Source organism: Neocloeon triangulifer, unplaced genomic scaffold, assembly GCF_031216515.1.
Source record: "Neocloeon triangulifer isolate White Clay Creek 2 clone unplaced genomic scaffold, ASM3121651v1 ptg000012l, whole genome shotgun sequence".
Taxonomy (NCBI): domain Eukaryota; kingdom Metazoa; phylum Arthropoda; class Insecta; order Ephemeroptera; family Baetidae; genus Neocloeon; species Neocloeon triangulifer.
Genome location: NW_026775554.1, coordinates 1,392,628 through 1,413,430, shown reverse-complemented (window position 1 = coordinate 1,413,430; position 20,803 = coordinate 1,392,628). Strand labels below are relative to the sequence as shown.

Genomic DNA, 20,803 nt, shown 5'->3' with positions numbered 1-20,803 from the left:
ACTATAGAAAGTTTCTAATAATAAATATTAATCAATAACTGTGGGCTGATGAAATCCCTCATCTACGCAATTATGACGCAGGCTAAGATAATCAGTTCAGATAAAGTCCATTGAAACACGCCTGGATCGAAACGGAGAGCGGCATTGGTTTTTTCGGCGCCGGACGATGAAGTAAGATATTATTTTTGCACCCTAAAGTTCCCTTAAGCTCTGCACTGCAGTGACAATGTGACGGACGCTGAGGCTCTTCTGATTCTTCTGGTGATTGGTCTGCTCGTCGGACTTCTACTCGGTGCTCTTAAACTGCTTGAGAAGTGCCTTAAGAGGCGCGATCAACGCATCATGTAAGTAGATTAGTTCAACTTGGTCGTATAAATAATTTTTTAATCGCAATTTTGGATCGCAGAGCCACCCCAGAACCAATAAACGTCTTCACGATTGGAGGAATCCGTCGGTTGAACTCGGACGGCGAAAGCAGGGTGGATCAGAATACGACCTTTGAGGTGATCGAAATCCAAAATTATCAATCAAACTCGCTCCCTTCTTGGACCCCTGATAACGACACGTTGGAATTTGACTTGCCTCCGGACTATCACACAACCACGGTGATCGACGGTCTGCCTTCTTATGAAGAAATTATCAGTCCAAGATAAGGATTTACCTCAAGTTAACTATATTTTAATTTGTTTTTTGCAATCTCAAATTTCTTTCTTAGAAAATTCATTGTTTAGATGATGAATTATAAATTATGTACAATTAAAATACAACAAATGTCGGCTTTATTTTCAAATAAATAAAATGCCAAATATTTTTCCTCACGAAAATCAAACAATTTAATTGAAAACAAAAGATTTCCAAAATAAAATTCAATTTCTATGAATGCGGGACTATGAAAGTAGGATGTTGAAGTTTTGATTTTCCATAGCGGCAGCTAATGCAACCGAATGAAATTCCCCACATTTATTTTCTTTGTGCGTCAAACGCTATTTCTATTGCGCTCTTAAAAATTTCTCTGTGATTTGATTAATGAAATGTCAATCAAGGGATCTGTACAGCAATTTAATTCTTAGTTAAATTATGAATGTCAATACCAGCCAAATAACAGTGAAATGGGATTACAAATCTTGTATTAATAATTGTGACACAAAAATTATAATATTTTAATGCGTGATTTTGTAAAATTTTCTATTATTAAAAATATAACATGCTCATTGGAATTCCATCGACGTTTGCAGAAACAGCACGTTTGATTTGAACATTAAAAGAGGTTATAATATAAATAATGAAATAATTTTATAATTTTTTTATACATCCATTCATACTGTCATTTATATATTCAGGTGCAATAGACTTTAGCGGTTATAACGGTTAATTTGCAGCTAGGATGCTGCAAAATCTATTACACACGTATTTTTTTTATTTTTTGTTTGCAAAAGCTATTTCTTTTTTTATACACTTTTTTTCAATTTCACTTTCCTTTCCTTCACCCTTAAAATAAAATTGTACGTCGCCGAACAAGACCAGAGGCGGCGAGGGAGCTGCGAGAGTGAAAGTGAGGGTGCTCGCCTGCAAGTGCACTTTGCACCTTGCACGTGACGGGTGCCTACAAAAAATGTCAAACCTGAGCTTTATTAAAAATATTTTATACTCATTTTTTTTTTACTGATCACGTCAGGTCCATCGTTTTTGTCCCTTAGAATAGGAAAAACGAAATACAAATTTCCAAAAAAATGAGGTTTCTGCATTTCATAGATCAAAATAAATGCCGACTGACGTCTGTGAAAATGAAATAATGCATTCGATTTACAGAGGCCCAGAATCATTTATATCACTTCAGGACAGTTTGATATAAACAAATTAACGAGTAGAATCATTTGCGTGTAGTATTGGATACAATAAACACGCTAGAGGAACATTTAAAAAAACTTTTTAACAAAAAACACCATTTACTGACGCTAATTTGGTGAGATTGAAAATTAATGCTAATGCTACCGAACTTCGTCTGGGTTAAAACGTTGAATATAATGCAAAATTAATCAAAGTCTCCGTGATTTATGAAAAGTATGCAACCTGATTGACGTGCATGTAGACAGTGGTGCCTATACTCAAATAGTTTAGGAGTTTGCTTAAAATAAGTGGGTGAATTTTTACAGCCTCCAAGCAGAATAATATAATTGATTTCATGATAAATGATTTAGCTCTCATCATTCATAATTAATTCACTGTCAGATTCAAACGGACGGAAATTGGCGATCGGGGAGTTTCACGGGAAGTGGCGAAGTGCAATATTTCAACTTAATGTCTTGTTATCAATCAAAACAATTTTAATATAATTAGTTCCAACAAAATATCATGAATTAAAAAACTAGGCTAACAATTCGATTTGTATGACAGATTAAAACTTTCACGCGTACGCTAAAAGCTTTTTTCATGCAAAACTATTTACAATTAGCTGAATTGAAATAAAAAAAGCAGGGATTTTCCCAATACTGACATTGGAAAAAACGCGACTTATCAAAAATTCCTAATTATCCACAGCGTCCACTTCCTTCGCCACAAATTGATAAAATTCCCTGCATTTGCAATAATTTTTTAATGCCGAAGCAGAACCCGACGGCAGTTTGGAAATTACATTTGATGTTTAGAACCGAGCTTGGAATATAATGCATTGCTTTGCCCCAACCCTTATAATCATTATTGTGTGGACCGTGAGTGCTTTCGTGTCTGCTTCTTGTTATTTATCTGAATTTGACCTTTATAGGATGTTGTTTTGGGATGGAGTGCCAAAGCTTTGCACCAGAGTACCAAAATGAAAAAAGGTGAGGTGCAACAAAAAAGAAACTAAGGCAAATTTTAAATCCTCAAACCCTTATCAGCGCGGAATTTGGTTCTACAGCCCGTCAGCGGAAAGCGGCTGACTTCGATTAAGCGTATGATTTCAAATTAACTGGAATATTTTTACCAAATAAGGTGAATTAAAAAGTGATTAGAAAAAGTCCAAATACTTTCGTGGCGACGGCACATTTCTCACATCGGAGACGTCTCATTGTTGCACATTGCCAGGGTGGCAGAGGGTAACTTTATAGCAATTTGCACAATTGACATTTTATTTATTTGATTACATTTCACAGGAATAACACGCTTTTTTATACAAATAAAGAGGGTAAATAATTTCCGACTGAGTTTGCAGTTTCTTTTAAATCTTCGTATGTTTTAGGAGCAATAGATTTTAGCGGTAATTAATATATTAATGAAAAAAAGACTCTTAAAGTAATGCGAATATTAATTTTGTATTTATTGTTAATTCAGGTCCTTCATCAATGCTCGTTAGAATTGGAAAAACCAAATACAAATTTCCAAAAGAAGAGGTTTTCTTCGCTAATTTTAATAAAAAAAAGGATCAAGGTGAAAACCTCCTTTTTCCTTTCAGGCGACTTTTTCCGAGGCGAAGAAATTTTGCAACAAAGAAAACATGGACGTTGCCGCTTTAAACAATCCAGACGAAGTTAGCAAAATTTCAGAATATCTCCAATACATTGGTTCGTTTTGAAAAAAGGGCAAAAATATTAAGTCATAGAGAAAACTCGCACAGGTTTGTCGGACAACCCCGTTTTTGCATCCTTGTCCTCTAATCAAAGCACACCCTTGAGTAACTGGGGTCAAGATGCCCCACCCGGGGGCGAGGGCACTTGTTTGGTGCAACAAAACGGGGCCCTTTACAACGCTTCCTGCGATCAAAAGGCTTATTTTGCGTGTGAAGAGAGGCCCCTTCCAAATGGAGTTACTACAACAATGTAATTTTATTAAGTATATTTCTTGCAAGAATATTCTCACAATTTTGTTAAAAGTTAATTGTATAATTACTAAAAGCTGTCAAATAATTTAAAAGATGAGTGAAAATTGATTTTTAATTATTTTTAACAGAGGACCAGAATCATTGTCATCACTAGGAGATGGTTTGACAATAATTACGGATATTTATCACTCGCATTTGACTGGAAAATTACAATTTCCAAAACCAAATTGAATTACATTGAAAATAAGAATTACTTCTCTGTTGTATTGTTTTAAATAGTCGTGAAAACGATTATAATTTTTTTAATTTTAAAATTTTACCATTTGTTTATTACATGCCGTTAACAATGCTACTTTTTCTAAAAAAAAAAGCTGTGCTGAGTTTCGTCGGCGGTAAAAACATTTTGGTTCCGAGCGAAAAAGCCAACGCTAAGGAGGCAGAAAGCATGTGCGCTAATCAGGGTCTCCAACTAATGTCCCTCGACTCAATGGCCCAAATGGACTCGGTCCAGGATTTCCTTGGAGATATTGGCAAGAAATTTTAAAACAAAAACATGCAATTTGACATGAATTATAATTTATAATAATTAAAATAAAATAAAATAGAATTAATAATTATGATAATTAATAAAGAATTAAATACTATAATTATAATTTATTGATTTATATGAATCAGGATTGTCCACAAGTACAGTGCTGACGTCTTTAAAAAAAGTGACCGACGGGGGTTCGAACTGGTTGGGCGATTTGGCCTCGGCTTTCATGCCGCAAAAGGACCCGGCAAAAGATGGGGATTGCATGGGTCTCAATTCTTTGGGCATCACGGGCGTTTCCTGCGACGCGGTTTCGAATTTCGTTTGCCAAGCGCCTGCATCCAACAGCCCAAAGGCCTCGGCACCAGCGTTAAGGTTAAATGTGTGATGTACATTCAAAATAATTTACCGATTCGTTGCAACATTTAGCGACTTGTTTAGTGCATTCATGCCAGTTGAAAAAGGTGATTTAAAAAAAATCACTTTTTTGTAAGCTGATTATTAATGAAAATTAAATTAATTGCTTCTATTCCAGCACAGCCTGTGCAACTTGGAGGGCAGCAGTACATTTTACCGTCAGAGAAGGTTCTTTAGAATTAATTCATTTAATTTATTCATATATTTTGATATTTTTATAAATTGTTTTAATGAAAAATAATACTTTTTAATTCTGTTTATTATTTTTATCTGTAATATTTTACGAAGGCCACTTATGATGAAGCAAAACAACTGTGTGAATCGAGGCAAATGGATCTTCTGTCCATTCAAACGAAAACCGAAAGCGATTTAATAAGCAACTTCCTCAATTCAAAAGGTCATCTCATATTTTCAGCACTTCCACATTACATTTCAATTACTTATCACAGGAGTGGGGTCGAGTTCGATTTTAACCGGTTTGCAGTCAATTGACCCTGGAAAGTTTTCGTGGGACGGAAGTACCGCTGCCAATGGCCTCAAATGGGCGAGCAATCAGCCTGGCACCGGGGACTGCGCCACTTTAGCCAGTTCAACTTTGAAAACTGTGTCATGCGACACCAAAAGCAATTTCATGTGCGAGGCGAAACCTGCAGACGCCACCAACGCACCAACTATAGTTCCAGATTCTACAGAAGAGTATTTTGATGTTGAATAGATTGCGACATTCTTAATAAAATTGTCAAATTTCTAGAGCAACTAACGCACCGACTGAATCAACATCAATTCAGCAGACAATAGAATCACTTTCAACATCAACAAAGTCAAGCGCAACTTCTTCAGCAGCAATTCCTCCATCCATCATCAGTGCAACCACAATAAGCTCTACCTCATCATCAGCATCATTGGGCAGCATGAACCCTACAAGTACTGTAACTGAAACTTCAACTGATATCATCACAACACCTTCAACCGTTGTCTCTTCAACACCTTCAACCAGCATCCCTGCAGCATCTTCACCACCTTCAGTCGGTACGTCTGCAAAACCTCCCAACACTGTCCCTCCAGCATTTGCACCACCTTCAACCAGTACCACTGCAAAACCAACCAGTGTCCCTGCAGCAGGTGCACCACCTTTAGCCGGTGTCACTTCAACCACAACCGCAACATCCACATCGACCACAACTGAAACATCCACATCAACTACAACTGAAACATCAACTTCAACTACAACTGAAACATCAACTTCAACTACAACTGAAACATCAACTTCAACTACAACTGAAACATCAACTTCAACCACGACAGTTTCACCTACTGTTGCAGCTTACATCTATACCTTGGGGAAGAAGGTGACATACTTATCAAATGAGACGGTAATTTTTTTGTATAAAATAAAATGCAAAATAAAAATTTTCCGTCCAAAATTTCAGGCAACGTACGATGACGCGATTGCTAAGTGCGCAGCGATGGGGATGAGACTTTTGATTGCCGAGTGTCAACTGGAATATAAAATGTTAATTAATGAGCTGGCTGCTTCGCCAGGTATGTAATTAACTTGCCAACATTAAGAAAGAGCGCAATAAAGAAAGCGTATAAGCCAGCGTGAGCTGAAGTGTGTTTGGCATTTATTTAAAATGGATTCGTTTTTAATGATAAATCACAGCAATTTTTATGACCCTCATTATTGTTCTTGACAAAAATTATGATAAAATCAAGCAGGGAGTGTCACTTTCAATGATCTACTTGTAAATTATAATAGAAATATAATAAAAGTTTCACATTTCGTTTTGTTCAGATAGAAAGAGTGCGTCTTACTTGATTGCTCTTAAGATGAATGCAAACGGCTACTTGTCAAACCCCACTGGATCATTTCATTCTCCGCCGGGCCCGATCGCCCCCTCAACGTCAGGTGACGATTGCGTTATTACAAAAAATGGATCTTGGTCTATGGCATCTTGTGATGACCAGTACTATTTTGCCTGCGAAAACAAGTATTTCTAGTTGTTTCTTTGAAACGTGCACTGATTTATAAAATTGCATTTTAGTATGTACTACACTGAAGGTAAAGTATATAATTATTTACATTAATCATACGCATAGAAAGTTAATTATGTGTGGTAGTGGTCTATTCAAAATCTCGTCAATACTTTGTGATGCAAGATTTGGAGGTAAAATTTAAATCACACTTCCCCTTTGAGAGAACTTGAGCATTGTGTGAAGGTTTGCCAAAGTGAAGCTAACGTAAGATGCTCGGAAATAAATCCCGCCGCTTCATTAGTCTTGATTGACACACCTTACGAGCACTATGCTGAGTTATACACCCTGCTGCAGGACTTAAGTAAGAAATTTTAACTCCACACTGAGCCCCTTCAATGGGCACCTTAAAATTAGATCTACAGAATGTTTCAACACACATCAACAAAGTTACCTTAAGTGCATCGTCGTGGTTAAAAGCGAGCTCTGGCTCGGTCGTATGGACGCCAGGTCACCCAAACCAGACCATAGGCAGCTGCGTTGGAGTTCTCGAGGGAAAACTAATCAGTGTTGAATGCGGAATGCCGCTGCCTTTCGTTTGCGAAATGTACTAGATTATTTTTATTTGTTAATTTTCAAATGTTCATTATTGACTTTTCAGTCCAACGGCGCCATTACCTGGTACATTTGTAAATAACAATAATAATATTTTTTTTCAATCTCAAATTACGGCAGTTGTGCAAATCAAGTGCTTAGCTGCTAATTGGAACTGCCCTATTCCACCATATCCGGTATAATTGATTCAATCGATTATTTTAAAAGGAATAAATTAAATATGATTTCTCCACTATGCAAAGAAAACAAATTTGCGTAAAATTTAATACTTAAAAATAATTATGAATTACTTACACTCTGAATTTTTCAATATATTTTTAAATTTTACATTATAATTAGTAATTATAAAAAATTAAACTGCAGGTACCTTTTAACCAGGGTCAAGCTTGGTGTAAAAATAATGGTGACGATTTTAATTCATTCACCAATGCTGATTTCAACGCCAGTTTGACCATATTGAGGCAAAATGCAACTCAAGCCAGTAATTCATTTTCTTTTCAACTTTTAATGTTGGCTCAAATTTTAAAACGGATAGCTTTGCGCTACCCAGAAATTATCGCAGTGGCAGCGAGAAAAAATAACGGGGTCTGGCAATGGAGAGACGGAAAAACGTTTTCCTTCAGTGTGTTTAATTGGCAATCCGCACCAACGACCCCCGGAGACTGCGCTGGCTTCGACATTAGATACGATTACGCCGTAACTTTCGATTGTTCAGAACCTAAAAAGATCTTTTGCGTGTGAATCGAACAAAAAATAAATTTCCAACTTACTCATTTGGTTTTGCTTAAATAATTGTTCTCTTTTTAATTTGCCAGCGGCTTGAATTTATAAAATATAATAAAATGATAAAAATAAAAATCTATAATTTTCTCCTCAGGCTTAGCAGGTGAGTGGAAATTCTATTTGTAAATTATTATATATTTCGGCAAAAATATTTCAAGTGTACAGTGTTTTGGCAGGGGTCATACGATCGTGACCATATTTGAGATCCATAAAGGCCATGTCAAGAGGTTTTCAAAAATATATAGTTTTACCCCATTATCTCAAAATTTATGGGTTTTACGGGACGTTCAAATTTGGATTTTGGAAAATTTCAAAAGGCTGTATCTCGGCTTCCCGTTGACGTAGAACAAAAATCCGGGTATGGTTGAATTTGTCTCATTGCCCTCTACAACTTTGCTGTTGGAAGCAAAATCGTATGTCAAAGTTCAAGGTCACTTCTGCTGACCTCGTGACCTTTGACCTCACAATTGAAGGTTATCCCCCAATTTTATTTCAATTCTGAGATAGCCATTTTGTAGAACGTGAAATTTTACGCTATATAAGAAAATAAACCAGATGGCGTTTTTTGTTAAAAAATTAATAAATAAATTAAAAGAGCAAAAAACGTGGTTTTCCGAGCATTTTTGCTGGGTAAATATGTTTGAACCACCGTAACTTTTTTTCTGGGCAAGATAGCCCCACATACCTAATGACAAAAAGTAATTGCCTTGACACGGCCCATCTAATGATGTATCACACGTGGTGGTCAGGTCACAAAAGGTCATTGACCCCGGTGACCTTTGACCTTCCCATAATTTTTTCGTCATGTGTGGCACATGATTCGAAAGAGAACATTAAGAGGGTCATTATGGTGCCCAGAAATCTGTTGTAGCTTTCAGAGAAGCAGAGTTATCCTAGAATTACGTTTATTTACAATTCGATTTCGATCACTTTTTATTACAAAAACAGTAATAATTTTACTTCTGCTCAAGCTACAACAGATTTCTGGGCACCAAAATGACCCTCTTAATGTTCTCTTTCGAATCATGTGCCACACATGACGAAAAAATTATGGGAAGGTCAAAGGTCACCGGGGTCAATGACCTTTTGTGACCTGACCACCACGTGTGATACATCATTAGATGGGCCGTGTCAAGGCAATTACTTTTTGTCATTAGGTATGTGGGGCTATCTTGCCCAGAAAAAAAGTTACGGTGGTTCAAACATATTTACCCAGCAAAAATGCTCGGAAAACAACGTTTTTTGCTCTTTTAATTTATTTATTAATTTTTTAACAAAAAACACCATCTGGTTTATTTTCTTATATAGCGTAAAATTTCACGTTCTACAAAATGGCTATCTCAGAATTGAAATAAAATTGGGGGATAACCTTCAATTGTGAGGTCAAAGGTCACGAGGTCAGCAGAAGTGACCTTGAACTTTGACATACGATTTTGCTTCCAACAGCAAAGTTGTAGAGGGCAATGAGACAAATTCAACCATACCCGGATTTTTGTTCTACGTCAACGGGAAGCCGAGATACAGCCTTTTGAAATTTTCCGAAATCCAAATTTGAACGTCCCGTAAAACCCATAAATTTTGAGATAATGGGGTAAAACTATATATTTTTGAAAACCTCTTGACATGGTCTTTATGGGTCTCAAATATGGTCACGATCGTATGACCCCTGCCAAAACACTGTACAGTTGAAATATTTTTGCCGATTTCCAATGTTTAGAGGGGTGAACTTTTAAATGGCAGATAAATTTATTCAAAATTTGTTTTTCACTGAAAATGCTGCGCGTCAAAGATTTTTATCCAGTTTCCTGTTGCAGTAAACACGTCAAAAAGTCCCTTTCGTGGCTGTCACAGATTTTTGACGTTTTGTTCGCGTCTGAAATGAACATGCCTACTTCCGATAGAGCAAAATACTGATAAACTCCAGCGAATTTCGCGTTATTCAGCGTTTCACAACCGGGCTCTGGGCAGCAGATTTTGGGAATCAACTGCGTCACCAACCCCCGAATGATGTAATGCGTTATGCAACCCTCGCAACGGTCGTAATATTAATCTCTGTGAGTACCAAAAAAACAACTTATTTTTGATAACATTATACAAGTTTTCCAAGGATATCATTGTAGGATGGAGCTCTGCGGGCAATAATCAAAATGTGAAAACAATGCAGAAAAGTGAGTTTTTCTTTTTAATATGAATTAAACATAAAATTATAAAACCTCTGAATCAGTCTCAAAGAATTCGGTTCCAGTCCAGATCAACGGCAAGCGCATCTCTTCTATTAAACGTACGATTGCTTGATTGAGCTGTTTTGTCGCATGTCAAAGTAATGAAATGCCTATTTAAGTGACGCGTCAAAATTCCATCAGCTACGTGGCTTTTACCCGCTACACTGGGGAAAAACGGAATCTCATCATCCAGTGTTGCGGACACAGGAAATGTCAGAATGACAGAGGCGCCAGGTTTCTAACGATTTTTAATCAATAATTTAAATAAAAATACATGTCAAATAATATAGGAATTCCACAAAATGGCCAAAAAGGCGAAAAGGTGCGTAAATTGTTATTGAAATTATCATTTATTTAGAGTAATTTTGTGTATTAATGAACGGCAATTTAATTAAAATTTCAGGATTCAATGATTACAATGGTAAATATAACAGGGAATATAAATTGAGTTTGCGTTTTTAATTAATCGTTCAGGGCCATCTTCAAAACTCGTTAAAATCGGAAAAACAAAGTACAAATTTCCGAAAGAAGAGGTTTTTATAATGTATTAAAATCGGTTCAAAATCTGACAAGTATATTTTTGTAGGCAACGTTTACAGAAGCTAAAAAATATTGTGAAAAGGAAAATATGGATATCGCTTCTTTCAGCAGTCCACAAGAAGTTGGGAAAATCACCGAGTATCTTCAATACATTGGTACGTAAAAAATTAAATAAACATAAAAATAAAAATTGCTCCTCTTATCAGGGTTGTCCGATATTCCTTTGTTCGCGTCTCTGTCCTCTACGGATGGGGTGGGTTCTTTCCTGAGCAGCTGGGGTCAAGACGCTCCCCCTGGGGGCGCTGGCGACTGCCTGGTGCAGCAAAAAGGGGCCCTTTACAACGCGTCTTGCCAACAAAAGGCCCACTTCGCGTGCGAAGAGAAGCCGGGTGGAGCCAAGTAATATAAATTACATTAATTCTGCTGTTTTATATTTAAATAAGCATATTTCAAATCAGATATAATTAATATTTCCCTCGTATTTAAATTTTAAATTTGTTGTTTTCGTGAAAATTTCCGACTCATTTCCGTTCAATCGTTGCAGCGGCCCGGAGCCGCTAACGTCATTGGAGGACGGTAGGAAAGTCCAGCAATTATTTTTCCTGCTGTAATTCAAAATTTGTGAAAAGCTGTTTTGAATTTCGTCGGTGGTAAAAACATCGTGGTTCCGAGTGAAAAAGCCTCCGTGCCTCAGGCGGAAAGCATGTGCGCCAATCAGGGCCTTGAACTCATGTCGCTTGACTCGGTGGCCCAATTGGACTCGGTCCAGGATTTCCTTGGAGACATTGGCAAGAAATTTTATAGCATAAACTTGCACTTTTATAAATGAATTATAATAAATATATAATAATTGCAATAAATAATTATAATGAAATAATTTATATGAATTAGGATTGTCGACAAGCACGGTGCTGACGTCTTTGAAAAAAGTGACCGACGGGGGCTCGAACTGGCTGGGCGATTTGGCCTCGGCTTTCTTGCCACAAAAGGACCCGGCAAAAGACGGGGACTGCGTGGGGCTCAGTTCTTTGGGCATCACTGGCATTTCCTGCGACACGGTGTCGAATTTCGTTTGCCAGGCTCCGGATTCTGGCGTAACAAAAGCAGCACCACCTGCGCTTGGGTCTGCTTTAATATGAATTAAAAAGATACAGTTTTACTATATATTATTTACATGTTTTCATTATAGTGATTTGTTCAGTTCTTTCCTGTCAGTTGACAAAAGTGAACAATTCCGAACCACGCAAAAGATGAAATCTAAAGATTAATATGATAATTTTACAGCGGAGCCTGTAAACCTTGGTGGCCTTGACTATATTTTGCCATCAAACAAGGTTTGTTGACTGGGTTTAAGTTCACCGTGTTCTTCTTTTCTTTACAGAAGAAGTGAATTTTTTAAATTTAAAATATAAAAAATGTACTTTATTCAAAAAGAATTCAACTGCTTTTAGGCCAATTATGATGAGGCAAAGAAATTGTGCGAGTCTCGGCAGATGGACCTGCTCTCGATTCAAACCAAAACGGAAAGCGATTTAATTAGCAGCTTTCTTAACTCCAAAGGTGAGCAATGTCCAATTTGGTAAAACTAGATTAATTTTGGAAAATCTAGGTGTTGGATCGAGTTCGATTCTGACCAGTTTGCTGCCATTGGGCGCTGGGTCGTTTTCCTGGGATGGGAGTGCAATTGCTGACGGACTTAATTGGGCGAGCAACCAACCTGCAAGCACCGCAGGAAACTGCACCACTTTTGCCAGTTCCACTCTGAAAACTACGACCTGTGACGCAAAAAGTAATTTCATGTGTGAAGCGAAACCTGCAGACGCCACTGATTCTACAAGTTCCGAGTACGATGGTCATTTTTAGATTATTTATTGGATCATTTTAAATGTTTGCTTTTCATGCAGTTCGCAAACTGCATCAGAGGCTGCAAGCGAGCCGCCTACATACGAATCACCTGCCATTGCTACTGAATTGGCAGAGATTCTAACCACGACATCTTCAACCGCTTCAGCAACTCTTCAGATGACTTATCCAACAAATCCTGCTGAGACAACTTCTCAGACAGCTCCTCTCGTCACGGATTTAGTGACAACTGTCTTGAGTAACATCCAAGCCGCAACATCTTCCTACACAAACCCAGAAACTACAATTGTTGCGATTACTTCAACTTCTGATTTGGCGACTCCAACTTTGACCTCCAACGTTGGCACAAATGCAGCTATTACTTCCTCAAATACAGCTACATCTACTGCAAATACAAATACAATTTATGGATCTGCATCAACGGCTGCAGTCCAGACAACGACAGCAACAACTGCTCTTACAACTTCGACAACAACGTCAAAACCTTTGATAGCAGGTAAAAAACTAAATATATCTTGAACCTTCTGCAAGAAACGTAAACATATAAATTAAATATTTAAATTATCAACATAAAATTAAAATAATAAATCATAAAAAGAGTGACCTAACTGGTGGCTTTTTTACCCTATTATTATTTTAATATTCAACATTTTTAATTGTGCTTTCAGTTTTTGAAAGAAAATTAATTGAAAAATGGAATAATATGTACACTGTTTTACCAGCTTTCACGTACACCGTTTCTAAGAAAGTGACTTATTTGTCAAACGAGACGGTAAGCAGGAAATTAAACAAAAATCTTAAGCTTTAAATTTGAACTTCTCAGGCCACATATGATGAGGCATTGGCCAAATGTGAAGCGATGGGCATGAGGCTTTTGGTAGGAGAATGCATGCAAGAGTTTCAAACACTTATGAGTCAACTGGTCGCTGATCCAGGTAAATTTATTTTTTTTGGGATAAACAGTATTGCATAAATATCATTATTTAATAAATTTCAAAATAGAGTTTCATATGAATATCTAAAATAATTTTTTAATCCAAATTGGCCAGACTCTAATACTTAAATATTTCAAGCTCATTTAACTTGACATTGCGCTTTTATCAATTTTTATTTATCCGCAGATAGGAAAAATGCGTCTTATTTCGTCGCTCTAAAGAAGACAAATGGTAACTGGGCAAATCCAGGCGGATTTTTCAACACTACTCCAGCAAACATTTTGACAAATTCGGGTGGCGACTGTTTGACGGCGCAGTATGGGAAATGGTTGACCACTCCATGCGACAAAAAGTGCTATTTCGCGTGCGAAAACAAGTAACAATTTAAAATACTTTATTCGCATTCAAGTAATTTGCCTTTCCTTAAATATAGATTGAATTATACAGAAGGTAAAATAAAAAATTTAAAAAAAATAATCAAGATTTGTGATTTCAATAACTTTTTGGCAGTAATCTATTCAAAAACTCGTCAGTACTTTGTGTTGAGAAATCTGGAGGTGAAATTAAAAGTAGAAATTGATTACATTTTCTATAAGAGAATAGCTTAGGCTTGCGTGTTGGAAGCAAATTATTATTGCAAGAGATTCAACGGGAGCGCCTCTGTGGTGTCCATCGACACGCCCTACGAACACCTCGGAGAGTTGAACACTCTTCTCATCAATTTGAGTGAGAGCTGAGCATTAGAATCTATGTCAAATCCAAGTCAAACGAACTTTAGGCATGTCAGACACGTCGGTATTCGTTAACAAATTTACCCTCGATTTATCAACATGGTTGAAAGCGAACAAGAGCTTGGTTGAATGGGCAACAGGTCACCCAGACCTTTCAAAAGGTGGCTGCGTTGGAGCTCTGCAGGGAAAACTAATCAGCGTTGATTGTGGAATTCCACTTCCTTTTGTTTGCGAAGTGTAAATAATTTCACTGCTAAACCAATTTCCAGAATTCATTGCTTAATTTTTTCAGTCCAATGGCACCTATACCTAGTAATATTTTCAATAAAATACAGCTTCATTAAAAATTTCTTCTTCAAAATTTTCAGCTGTTCATGTAACGTGTTTAGCTACAAATAAGGATTGCCCAATATCAGGGTACCCGGTACGTTCATGCCCAAAACTATCAACCTTTATATTATCGTGGAAAGTTCCATAATTATAATTCAATTAGAAATTTGATCCGACTGTAAAAATTCCCTTTTGAAAACTAAAATTCTATATTAAATTGCAGGTTCCATTCGATAAGGGAGAACAGTGGTGCAAGGATAATAAAGACACATTTACGTCATTTGATAATGCCGACTTCAATGCCAGTTTGATTTTGTTAAGGAAAAGTGCGACGCAAGCTGGTAATTATATTACTTTTCTCAATTAGAACGCTGCCTAAATTTGTAATCGTGGTAGCACTGCGATATCCTGATATTATTGCGTTTGGAGCAAGAAAAATTAATGGAGTTTGGAAATGGCCAGTAAGTAAAAAACAAGTGGACATTAAGGTGTTTAACTGGAAAGCCGCACCGACAACCCCAGGCGACTGCGCCGGCTTCGACGTCAATCGAGATTACGCCGTCACTTTTAATTGTTCAGAGCCAAGAAGAATCTTTTGTGTCTAATTAATAGAGGCTTATTATGAAAATAATTGTGCAATAATTGATAAAAAGTGTGTAAATCCTTTAAAATTTTAAATTACTCTCTCATGTTCATTACAAAACAACAAAAGTATTATTTAAACACTCAAAAATGATTTCTTTGAAAAGATTCTATTTATCAAGCCATTATTTTCATCCCAAATTCATCCACTTTCATTTAGGCCGATTTTCACTTTCAAGTGTACATTTGTGTAAACAAAAAAGAATTCAGAGCACAACAACAGTTATAAAAATATTTGAAACAGCATTTTTTTATGCTTCATTCTATGCAGTTAAAAAAAGTTAATAGTTCGCGCCTCTTATGTAACACCATTTTTACAGAAAACTCCAGCGACTAAATAAAAATCGCACCTTTTCAGAAGCACATTCAGTAAACTAATGTCTTTTTAATTTGCTCCCGTTTCCCACCTGGTTTTGCCCAACTCTCATCATTTTGCTCTCTTTTCCTGTTTTTTTTTCCCACCTGTCGACATTGCAACGCAGAGAGGAATTCCCTGCAAAATCACTTCCAATCTCCACAGTTCAACGAATGCACAAACTGCGATCACTCTGTAAAATCCACTTTCAAAAGTTACAATGTGATGTGTCGCTCTACCCTAGCAATTTTCATTATTTTAATTCTGTCGGTGAGATTCGAAGACGAGTTGCTTCAGCGTTGATGTGACTTCGTTTTGTTTTCAGGACGTTCTTTTAGGGTGGAGTTCCAAGGAGAATACACAAAACGCCAGCATCCAAAAGCGTAGGCCAATATAAGGGTTCACATTATAGGAATAGAAACAGGGAATCAAGAAAATGAGAGTTACAGAATAGTTCAACTTAATAGTCATTCAATTAAATTATTTTTAAAACGATTAAATTAAGCAAGCTTCGAATAATCAAAATAATTCTTCCTAACACAGATCGTAAACGTATCGGAAAGAAAGCATCGCGGAATGCAATTGTCCGGTGTACGTTGATTAGAAAACAATTTCCTTATTTGAAGTATTGGGAATCGAACGGTTTGCGAGCAATAAAATTGCCTCCGTATATTGCAATTGCGAAGCTGCAAATTTTAGTGTCTTATTATTTCTAATTTTGAAAACTTGTTAGGAGTAATTAAATGGAATTCAACATTATCAAAAATTGACATTTGGTTGATTTACTTCATGCGACGAGAAGATTTTTATTGGAATTGAATTCACGATTTAAAGTGGGGTTAATTTCAATGATTTCAATCATAAAATATTGCTTTCGCACCAAACCACACAAAATACTCAAAATTTAAATATTGGTTTCGATTCTTAATAAAAATACAACAGCATTAAAAATCAAATATCTTGCTCACCATATTCAACTCAACAGCCGCCAAGAAAGCCGTACAAGTGCGTGCCAATGGACAGCGTTTGCATTCGATAAAACGTATGTTTTTTAAAACCTTATTTTACGGAACACAAATATTTTTCACTCCTATCGTTTCCTATAGCAATTTTTTTTAAATTAAAGCAAATATTAATAATTGACTAATTTCAAAGTGGGATAATTTTAAGCAATTTCCATTTCACTCTTTCGAAAAGAGAACTCCATGAATAAAAGAAACAAAAATATAATCCCTCTTTTTTTTTTAAATAAAAACAAAATTTGCAATCCGTTGTTGTGCTTTTCCTTTCCCCATATTGCTAAGATCAAGAAAATTTGAGTTTTTTTTTTTTTTTGCAGTTATACGTCAAAGTGGAAACACCTACGTTGCCACAGCGCAGTATGCAAAGCCACAGAGAACCCTCATTGTTAAGTGCTGCGGGTTCAGTAAATGTCATGATGGCAGTAAAGGATACCGGTAATTTTCAAAAAGATAAATTTGGATTATAATTTGAATGCTATTTGCAGGAACAACACATCAAATACGAAAAAAGGTTGTTCATTCTTGATTTTCAATGCAAAAAAAAGAAAAACGTTCATATCTAAGAAAGATTTTACATTGTCTTTATAACTGGATATTTTAAAAATCTTTATAGCTTCTACCAAAACGAAAAAATTTGGTCAAAGGCGAGCACAATTATTTTAAGTTTGAGCTTTGCATTTACGCCCTCCCAGTACAAACCATTATATAGAACAACTCCATGCATGGTGTTGTTTCAGACAACCTGCTATACAGATAAGCCCAGCAGGAAGTCTACTTTGAAGAATATTTCACCATCTAGTTTTATTGGAGATAAAATAAATGAAATTTCCATAGTAAATTTAACGCCTCTACTGAAGAGACTTTGAAAAAAAATATTTGGTAACTAAAATTTTATCTTTCTCTTTTACAGAACCAATAGACCTAAGCGGTAAGCTAAATATTATTTTAAATAAAATTGCCATCATTATTCACGAAAGGGCCAAATCCGCTGCGATTAAGAATCGGAAACACGAAATACAAATTTCCAAAAGAGCAGGTGGGTTTACTAAAATCTTCTGCCAACTATTTACTGACCTGGTTTTACAAGGCAACATTTTCTGAGGCGAAAAAGATTTGTGATAAGGACGACATGGACATTGCTACATTTAGCAATCCTGACGAAGTGGGAAAAATCACAGAATATCTCAATTATATTGGTAAGATAAAAAAATTCATATTATTTAGCTTAATATTGTTGCAGGGTTGTCTGACAACCCCGTTTTTGCGTCCTTGTCCTCGGTTCAAAGCGGCAATTCCACCTTGAGCAACTGGGGTCAGGATGCCCCACCTGGGGGCGAGGGCAACTGTTTGGTAGAACAAAACGGGGCCCTTTACAACGCGTCTTGCGACCAAAAAGCCAACTTTGCCTGTGAAGAGCGACCTCTTCCCGACGGAGTCACCACAACAATGTAATACAATTGATATTGAGACTTGCAAATTTTAGTTGAAAAGTTGAATTTTCACAAAACTTAAACACAAATGAAGATTGAAGATTATTAGTTATTTTGATGATTAAAAAAAAAACTGATTAAAATATGCAGGTCGAGAAATTTTAATATAAAAATTAAATATACGTTCCAAATTTGTGACTCAGTGGACCATCATCGCTCTCCTCATTAGAAGATGGTGAATATAAAAATGGCAAAACCATTTTGCTTACTTTATTTTTTAATAAATTTTTTTTTCATAAGCTGTTTTGAATTTCGTCGGCGGTAAAAACATTTTGGTCCCGAGCGAAAAAGCCACCGTTCCAGAAGCAACAAGTCTGTGCGCCAATCAGGGCCTTGAACTCATGTCGCTCGACTCGATGGCCCAATTGGACTCGGTCCAGGATTTCCTTGGAGACATTGGCAAGAAATTTTAAAACAAAAACCACTACTATGAAATATAATTAATAATTATAAAGAAATAAAGAAAATAATAAATAACTCATAATTATAATTGATTAATTTATAATAAAAAATTATAATTTATTAATTAATATGAACTAGGATTGTCAACGAGCACGGTGCTGACGTCTTTAAAAAAAGTGACCGACGGAGGTTCGAACTGGTTGGGCGATTTGGCTTCGGCTTTCATGCCTCAAAAGGACCCGGCAAAAGACGGGGACTGCACAGGGCTGACTTCCATGGGCATCACGGGCATTTCCTGTGACACAGTTTCCAATTTCGTTTGCCAGGCGCCGGAATCTGGAAAGTCAAAAACTGGTGCAACGACTAGGTTGGTGTCAAATAAAAAAATTAAATTAATAAAAATTAATAATTCACATTTCCCTGAACAATAAGTGGAGCTAAAGCTGCAGCAGACACAACCACTTCTGCAGACAAGTATATTTTATATTGAATTAATTGATTTAAAATTTATTTTATTAGTCCTCAAACTTCTGCGGCAACCAACATTGTGCCAGCAGCGCTAACAAGTAACCTTTCATTTAAACATGATTATTTAAATTGCTTTGATTGCCTCAGCTATGAATACTGACTCGGTCACTTCCGTATCAAGCACTGATACGGCCTCCACCACCTCAGGATTGTCCAACCCCGCTTCAACTGCAGACACCCCATCAACGCCCACTACGGTCAACCCTAGCATAACGGGTAAGAAATGAGCTTCAATTAGGCAAAGCATTTTACTTTACAGATTTCTCAGGAACAACTTTAACCTCGCTGGGAGCAAGTACAACAATTGGAATAGCAGCGTCAACTCAATCCACATCCTCAGTCTCTTCATCAGCCTCAATCCTTACAACATCTGCACTTTCTTCAACCTCTATCGGTGCAACTGCAACAACTGCGCTTCCATCAACAACAAAATCAGTGACAACTCCTTCAATAACAGCAACAACAACTGCAACAACAACTATAATAACAACAAAACCAATAGCAATAGCAGCGTCAACAACGGTAACAACACCAACACCGACAGCTACAACCACTGTAACGACAACAAAACCAACAACTACAACAACTGTACCGACGACGACACCAACAACTACAACAACTGTAACGACGACGACACCAACAACTACAACAACTGTACCGACGACGACACCAACAATTACAACAACTGTAACGACGACGACACCAACAACTACAACAACTGTAACGACGACGACAACAGTAGTGACAACACCTTTACCTTACTGTTTGTGAAATGTGAATTCACGTCAACTCAATAACTAACAAAATGACTCTCTTGATACAGACAATTTCACCTCAATTATTGGCACGAAATATTTGATTTCAACCAGCCCAGTAAGAGAACGAACAGGTGAATAAAAATAAATGGCTTTTATTTTACAATTTCCAGGTGAGCTACGACAATGCAGAAGCTTGGTGTAACACGTACGGGCTGACTTTTTTGAACATTAAGAGTATTGGGATCGTTGCAGACATCGCTGCCGCACTAAATAAAGAGCCCGCAAAATCAGGTTATTTAATGTATTAGAAACCCGGCAGTGCTTTGCTAAAATTATCATTCTCTTAGCAATGTCCTACTCTGACGATGTTGCTATTGGGCTTCGCAATACCGGTACTTGGCAGTGGTCAAAAGGCACAACTTACAGCAAGATGAATCTTGGCTGGATTATGAGTGTCCCCACTTCTGGCGACTGCGGAGGGATAAATAGAGCAAATGTCGTAAGCGCCACTGTCTTCTCTTGCACGGTCAGTAAAAGGATTATCTGCTCGGCGTAAAATTTTAAAGTATATATGAAATAAAAATTTTCAAGAAAAACTTTTGATCATGTATATGTATAGAAAAAACCACATAGATATTGTTTATGAGAAAGATTGCTTATATATAATGGATGTTTTAGAAGGGTTCCATGTAATTTTTTGACAATAATAATAATTATAAAGTTGTGACAAAATAATTTTTTCTTAATGAAATAAAAATCTAATGAATCATCAATTTTCTCCCTAGAAGGACAAGAATTGCTTTTTGGCCTACAATAATCATCAGCCCAAATCAAAATGTGTATTTTATTTGAATTTTTGATCACTTAA

At 36.6% G+C, this 20,803-nt stretch overlaps 5 protein-coding genes across 6 annotated transcripts; all 5 read left to right on the top strand.

Annotated features, from left to right (window-relative positions):
• Nucleotides 1–106: 106 nt before the first annotated feature.
• LOC132197345 (uncharacterized) lies at nucleotides 107–1,292 on the top strand. The gene is made up of 3 exons (XM_059620583.1): nucleotides 107–171; nucleotides 222–344; nucleotides 407–1,292. Exons 1-3 carry the CDS (start codon nucleotides 167–169, stop codon nucleotides 651–653), a joined length of 375 nt encoding a protein of 124 aa, XP_059476566.1. The 5' UTR covers nucleotides 107–166; the 3' UTR covers nucleotides 654–1,292.
• Nucleotides 1,293–2,604: 1,312 nt separating this feature from the next.
• LOC132197264 (macrophage mannose receptor 1-like) lies at nucleotides 2,605–4,396 on the top strand. The gene is made up of 11 exons (XM_059620431.1): nucleotides 2,605–2,708; nucleotides 2,762–2,819; nucleotides 2,877–2,930; nucleotides 2,984–3,074; nucleotides 3,132–3,163; nucleotides 3,218–3,235; nucleotides 3,310–3,368; nucleotides 3,431–3,539; nucleotides 3,593–3,794; nucleotides 3,925–3,956; nucleotides 4,168–4,396. The coding sequence occupies exons 1-11, from the start codon at nucleotides 2,664–2,666 to the stop codon at nucleotides 4,338–4,340; spliced, it is 873 nt and encodes a 290-aa protein (XP_059476414.1). The 5' UTR covers nucleotides 2,605–2,663; the 3' UTR covers nucleotides 4,341–4,396.
• A 161-nt stretch (nucleotides 4,397–4,557) lies between these two features.
• LOC132197263 (serine-rich adhesin for platelets-like) lies at nucleotides 4,558–8,094 on the top strand. Its single transcript, XM_059620430.1, has 16 exons — nucleotides 4,558–4,703; nucleotides 4,758–4,792; nucleotides 4,864–4,913; nucleotides 5,034–5,142; nucleotides 5,195–5,441; nucleotides 5,497–6,118; nucleotides 6,176–6,287; nucleotides 6,541–6,736; nucleotides 6,791–6,807; nucleotides 6,867–6,913; nucleotides 6,966–7,083; nucleotides 7,137–7,326; nucleotides 7,381–7,400; nucleotides 7,455–7,510; nucleotides 7,698–7,815; nucleotides 7,870–8,094. Exons 1-16 carry the CDS (start codon nucleotides 4,558–4,560, stop codon nucleotides 8,073–8,075), a joined length of 2,289 nt encoding a protein of 762 aa, XP_059476413.1. The 3' UTR covers nucleotides 8,076–8,094.
• A 1,326-nt stretch (nucleotides 8,095–9,420) lies between these two features.
• Nucleotides 9,421–15,732, top strand: LOC132197301 (uncharacterized). The gene is made up of 28 exons (XM_059620514.1): nucleotides 9,421–10,171; nucleotides 10,225–10,285; nucleotides 10,342–10,398; nucleotides 10,459–10,573; nucleotides 10,630–10,661; nucleotides 10,743–10,760; nucleotides 10,814–10,872; nucleotides 10,926–11,034; nucleotides 11,086–11,278; nucleotides 11,424–11,455; nucleotides 11,509–11,667; nucleotides 11,771–12,002; nucleotides 12,069–12,103; nucleotides 12,164–12,213; nucleotides 12,331–12,439; nucleotides 12,489–12,723; nucleotides 12,784–13,238; nucleotides 13,465–13,514; nucleotides 13,566–13,677; nucleotides 13,864–14,053; nucleotides 14,111–14,127; nucleotides 14,188–14,234; nucleotides 14,286–14,403; nucleotides 14,456–14,645; nucleotides 14,701–14,720; nucleotides 14,777–14,832; nucleotides 14,962–15,079; nucleotides 15,135–15,732. Exons 1-28 carry the CDS (start codon nucleotides 10,130–10,132, stop codon nucleotides 15,341–15,343), a joined length of 3,120 nt encoding a protein of 1,039 aa, XP_059476497.1. The 5' UTR covers nucleotides 9,421–10,129; the 3' UTR covers nucleotides 15,344–15,732.
• A 169-nt stretch (nucleotides 15,733–15,901) lies between these two features.
• Nucleotides 15,902–20,618, top strand: LOC132197160 (uncharacterized). 2 transcript variants are annotated; one of them, XM_059620259.1, is made up of 20 exons: nucleotides 15,902–16,005; nucleotides 16,061–16,118; nucleotides 16,279–16,326; nucleotides 16,721–16,777; nucleotides 17,075–17,192; nucleotides 17,243–17,268; nucleotides 17,668–17,685; nucleotides 17,735–17,793; nucleotides 17,845–17,953; nucleotides 17,998–18,205; nucleotides 18,391–18,422; nucleotides 18,488–18,646; nucleotides 18,788–19,016; nucleotides 19,082–19,123; nucleotides 19,169–19,215; nucleotides 19,265–19,393; nucleotides 19,446–19,940; nucleotides 20,001–20,050; nucleotides 20,106–20,226; nucleotides 20,283–20,618. In XM_059620259.1, exons 1-20 carry the CDS (start codon nucleotides 15,961–15,963, stop codon nucleotides 20,489–20,491), a joined length of 2,259 nt encoding a protein of 752 aa, XP_059476242.1. In that variant the 5' UTR covers nucleotides 15,902–15,960; the 3' UTR covers nucleotides 20,492–20,618. The 2 variants fall into 2 exon arrangements, with proteins under 2 accessions (XP_059476242.1, XP_059476243.1); XM_059620260.1 differs by lacking the exon at nucleotides 16,279–16,326.
• The last annotated feature ends 185 nt before the right edge of the window (nucleotides 20,619–20,803 follow it).

Bases quoted from the DNA above. Each gene is read 5' to 3' on its own strand.
- LOC132197264 (XM_059620431.1), top strand. From the start codon at position 2,664: ATGCATTGCTTTGCCCCAACCCTTATAATCATTATTGTGTGGACC. The intron at 2,931-2,983 runs GTATGATTTCAA...TGAATTAAAAAG, and splicing joins GCGGCTGACTTCGATTAAGC to TGATTAGAAAAAGTCCAAAT. The intron at 3,369-3,430 runs GTTTTCTTCGCT...TTTTCCTTTCAG, and splicing joins ACAAATTTCCAAAAGAAGAG to GCGACTTTTTCCGAGGCGAA.
- LOC132197301 (XM_059620514.1), top strand. From the start codon at position 10,130: ATGCGTTATGCAACCCTCGCAACGGTCGTAATATTAATCTCT. The intron at 11,035-11,085 runs GTACGTAAAAAA...TCCTCTTATCAG, and splicing joins CGAGTATCTTCAATACATTG to GGTTGTCCGATATTCCTTTG. The intron at 12,104-12,163 runs GTGAACAATTCC...ATAATTTTACAG, and splicing joins TTTCCTGTCAGTTGACAAAA to CGGAGCCTGTAAACCTTGGT.
- LOC132197263 (XM_059620430.1), top strand. From the start codon at position 4,558: ATGCCGCAAAAGGACCCGGCAAAAGATGGGGATTGCATGGGTCTCAAT. The intron at 4,704-4,757 runs GTTAAATGTGTG...TGCAACATTTAG, and splicing joins GCCTCGGCACCAGCGTTAAG to CGACTTGTTTAGTGCATTCA. The intron at 6,914-6,965 runs GTAAAATTTAAA...CATTGTGTGAAG, and splicing joins TTGTGATGCAAGATTTGGAG to GTTTGCCAAAGTGAAGCTAA.
- LOC132197345 (XM_059620583.1), top strand. The intron at 345-406 runs GTAAGTAGATTA...TTTGGATCGCAG, and splicing joins AGGCGCGATCAACGCATCAT to AGCCACCCCAGAACCAATAA.
- LOC132197160 (XM_059620259.1), top strand. From the start codon at position 15,961: ATGTGTCGCTCTACCCTAGCAATTTTCATTATTTTAATTCTGTCG. The intron at 16,119-16,278 runs GTAGGCCAATAT...TTCCTAACACAG, and splicing joins AAACGCCAGCATCCAAAAGC to ATCGTAAACGTATCGGAAAG. The intron at 19,216-19,264 runs GTAACCTTTCAT...TGATTGCCTCAG, and splicing joins TGTGCCAGCAGCGCTAACAA to CTATGAATACTGACTCGGTC.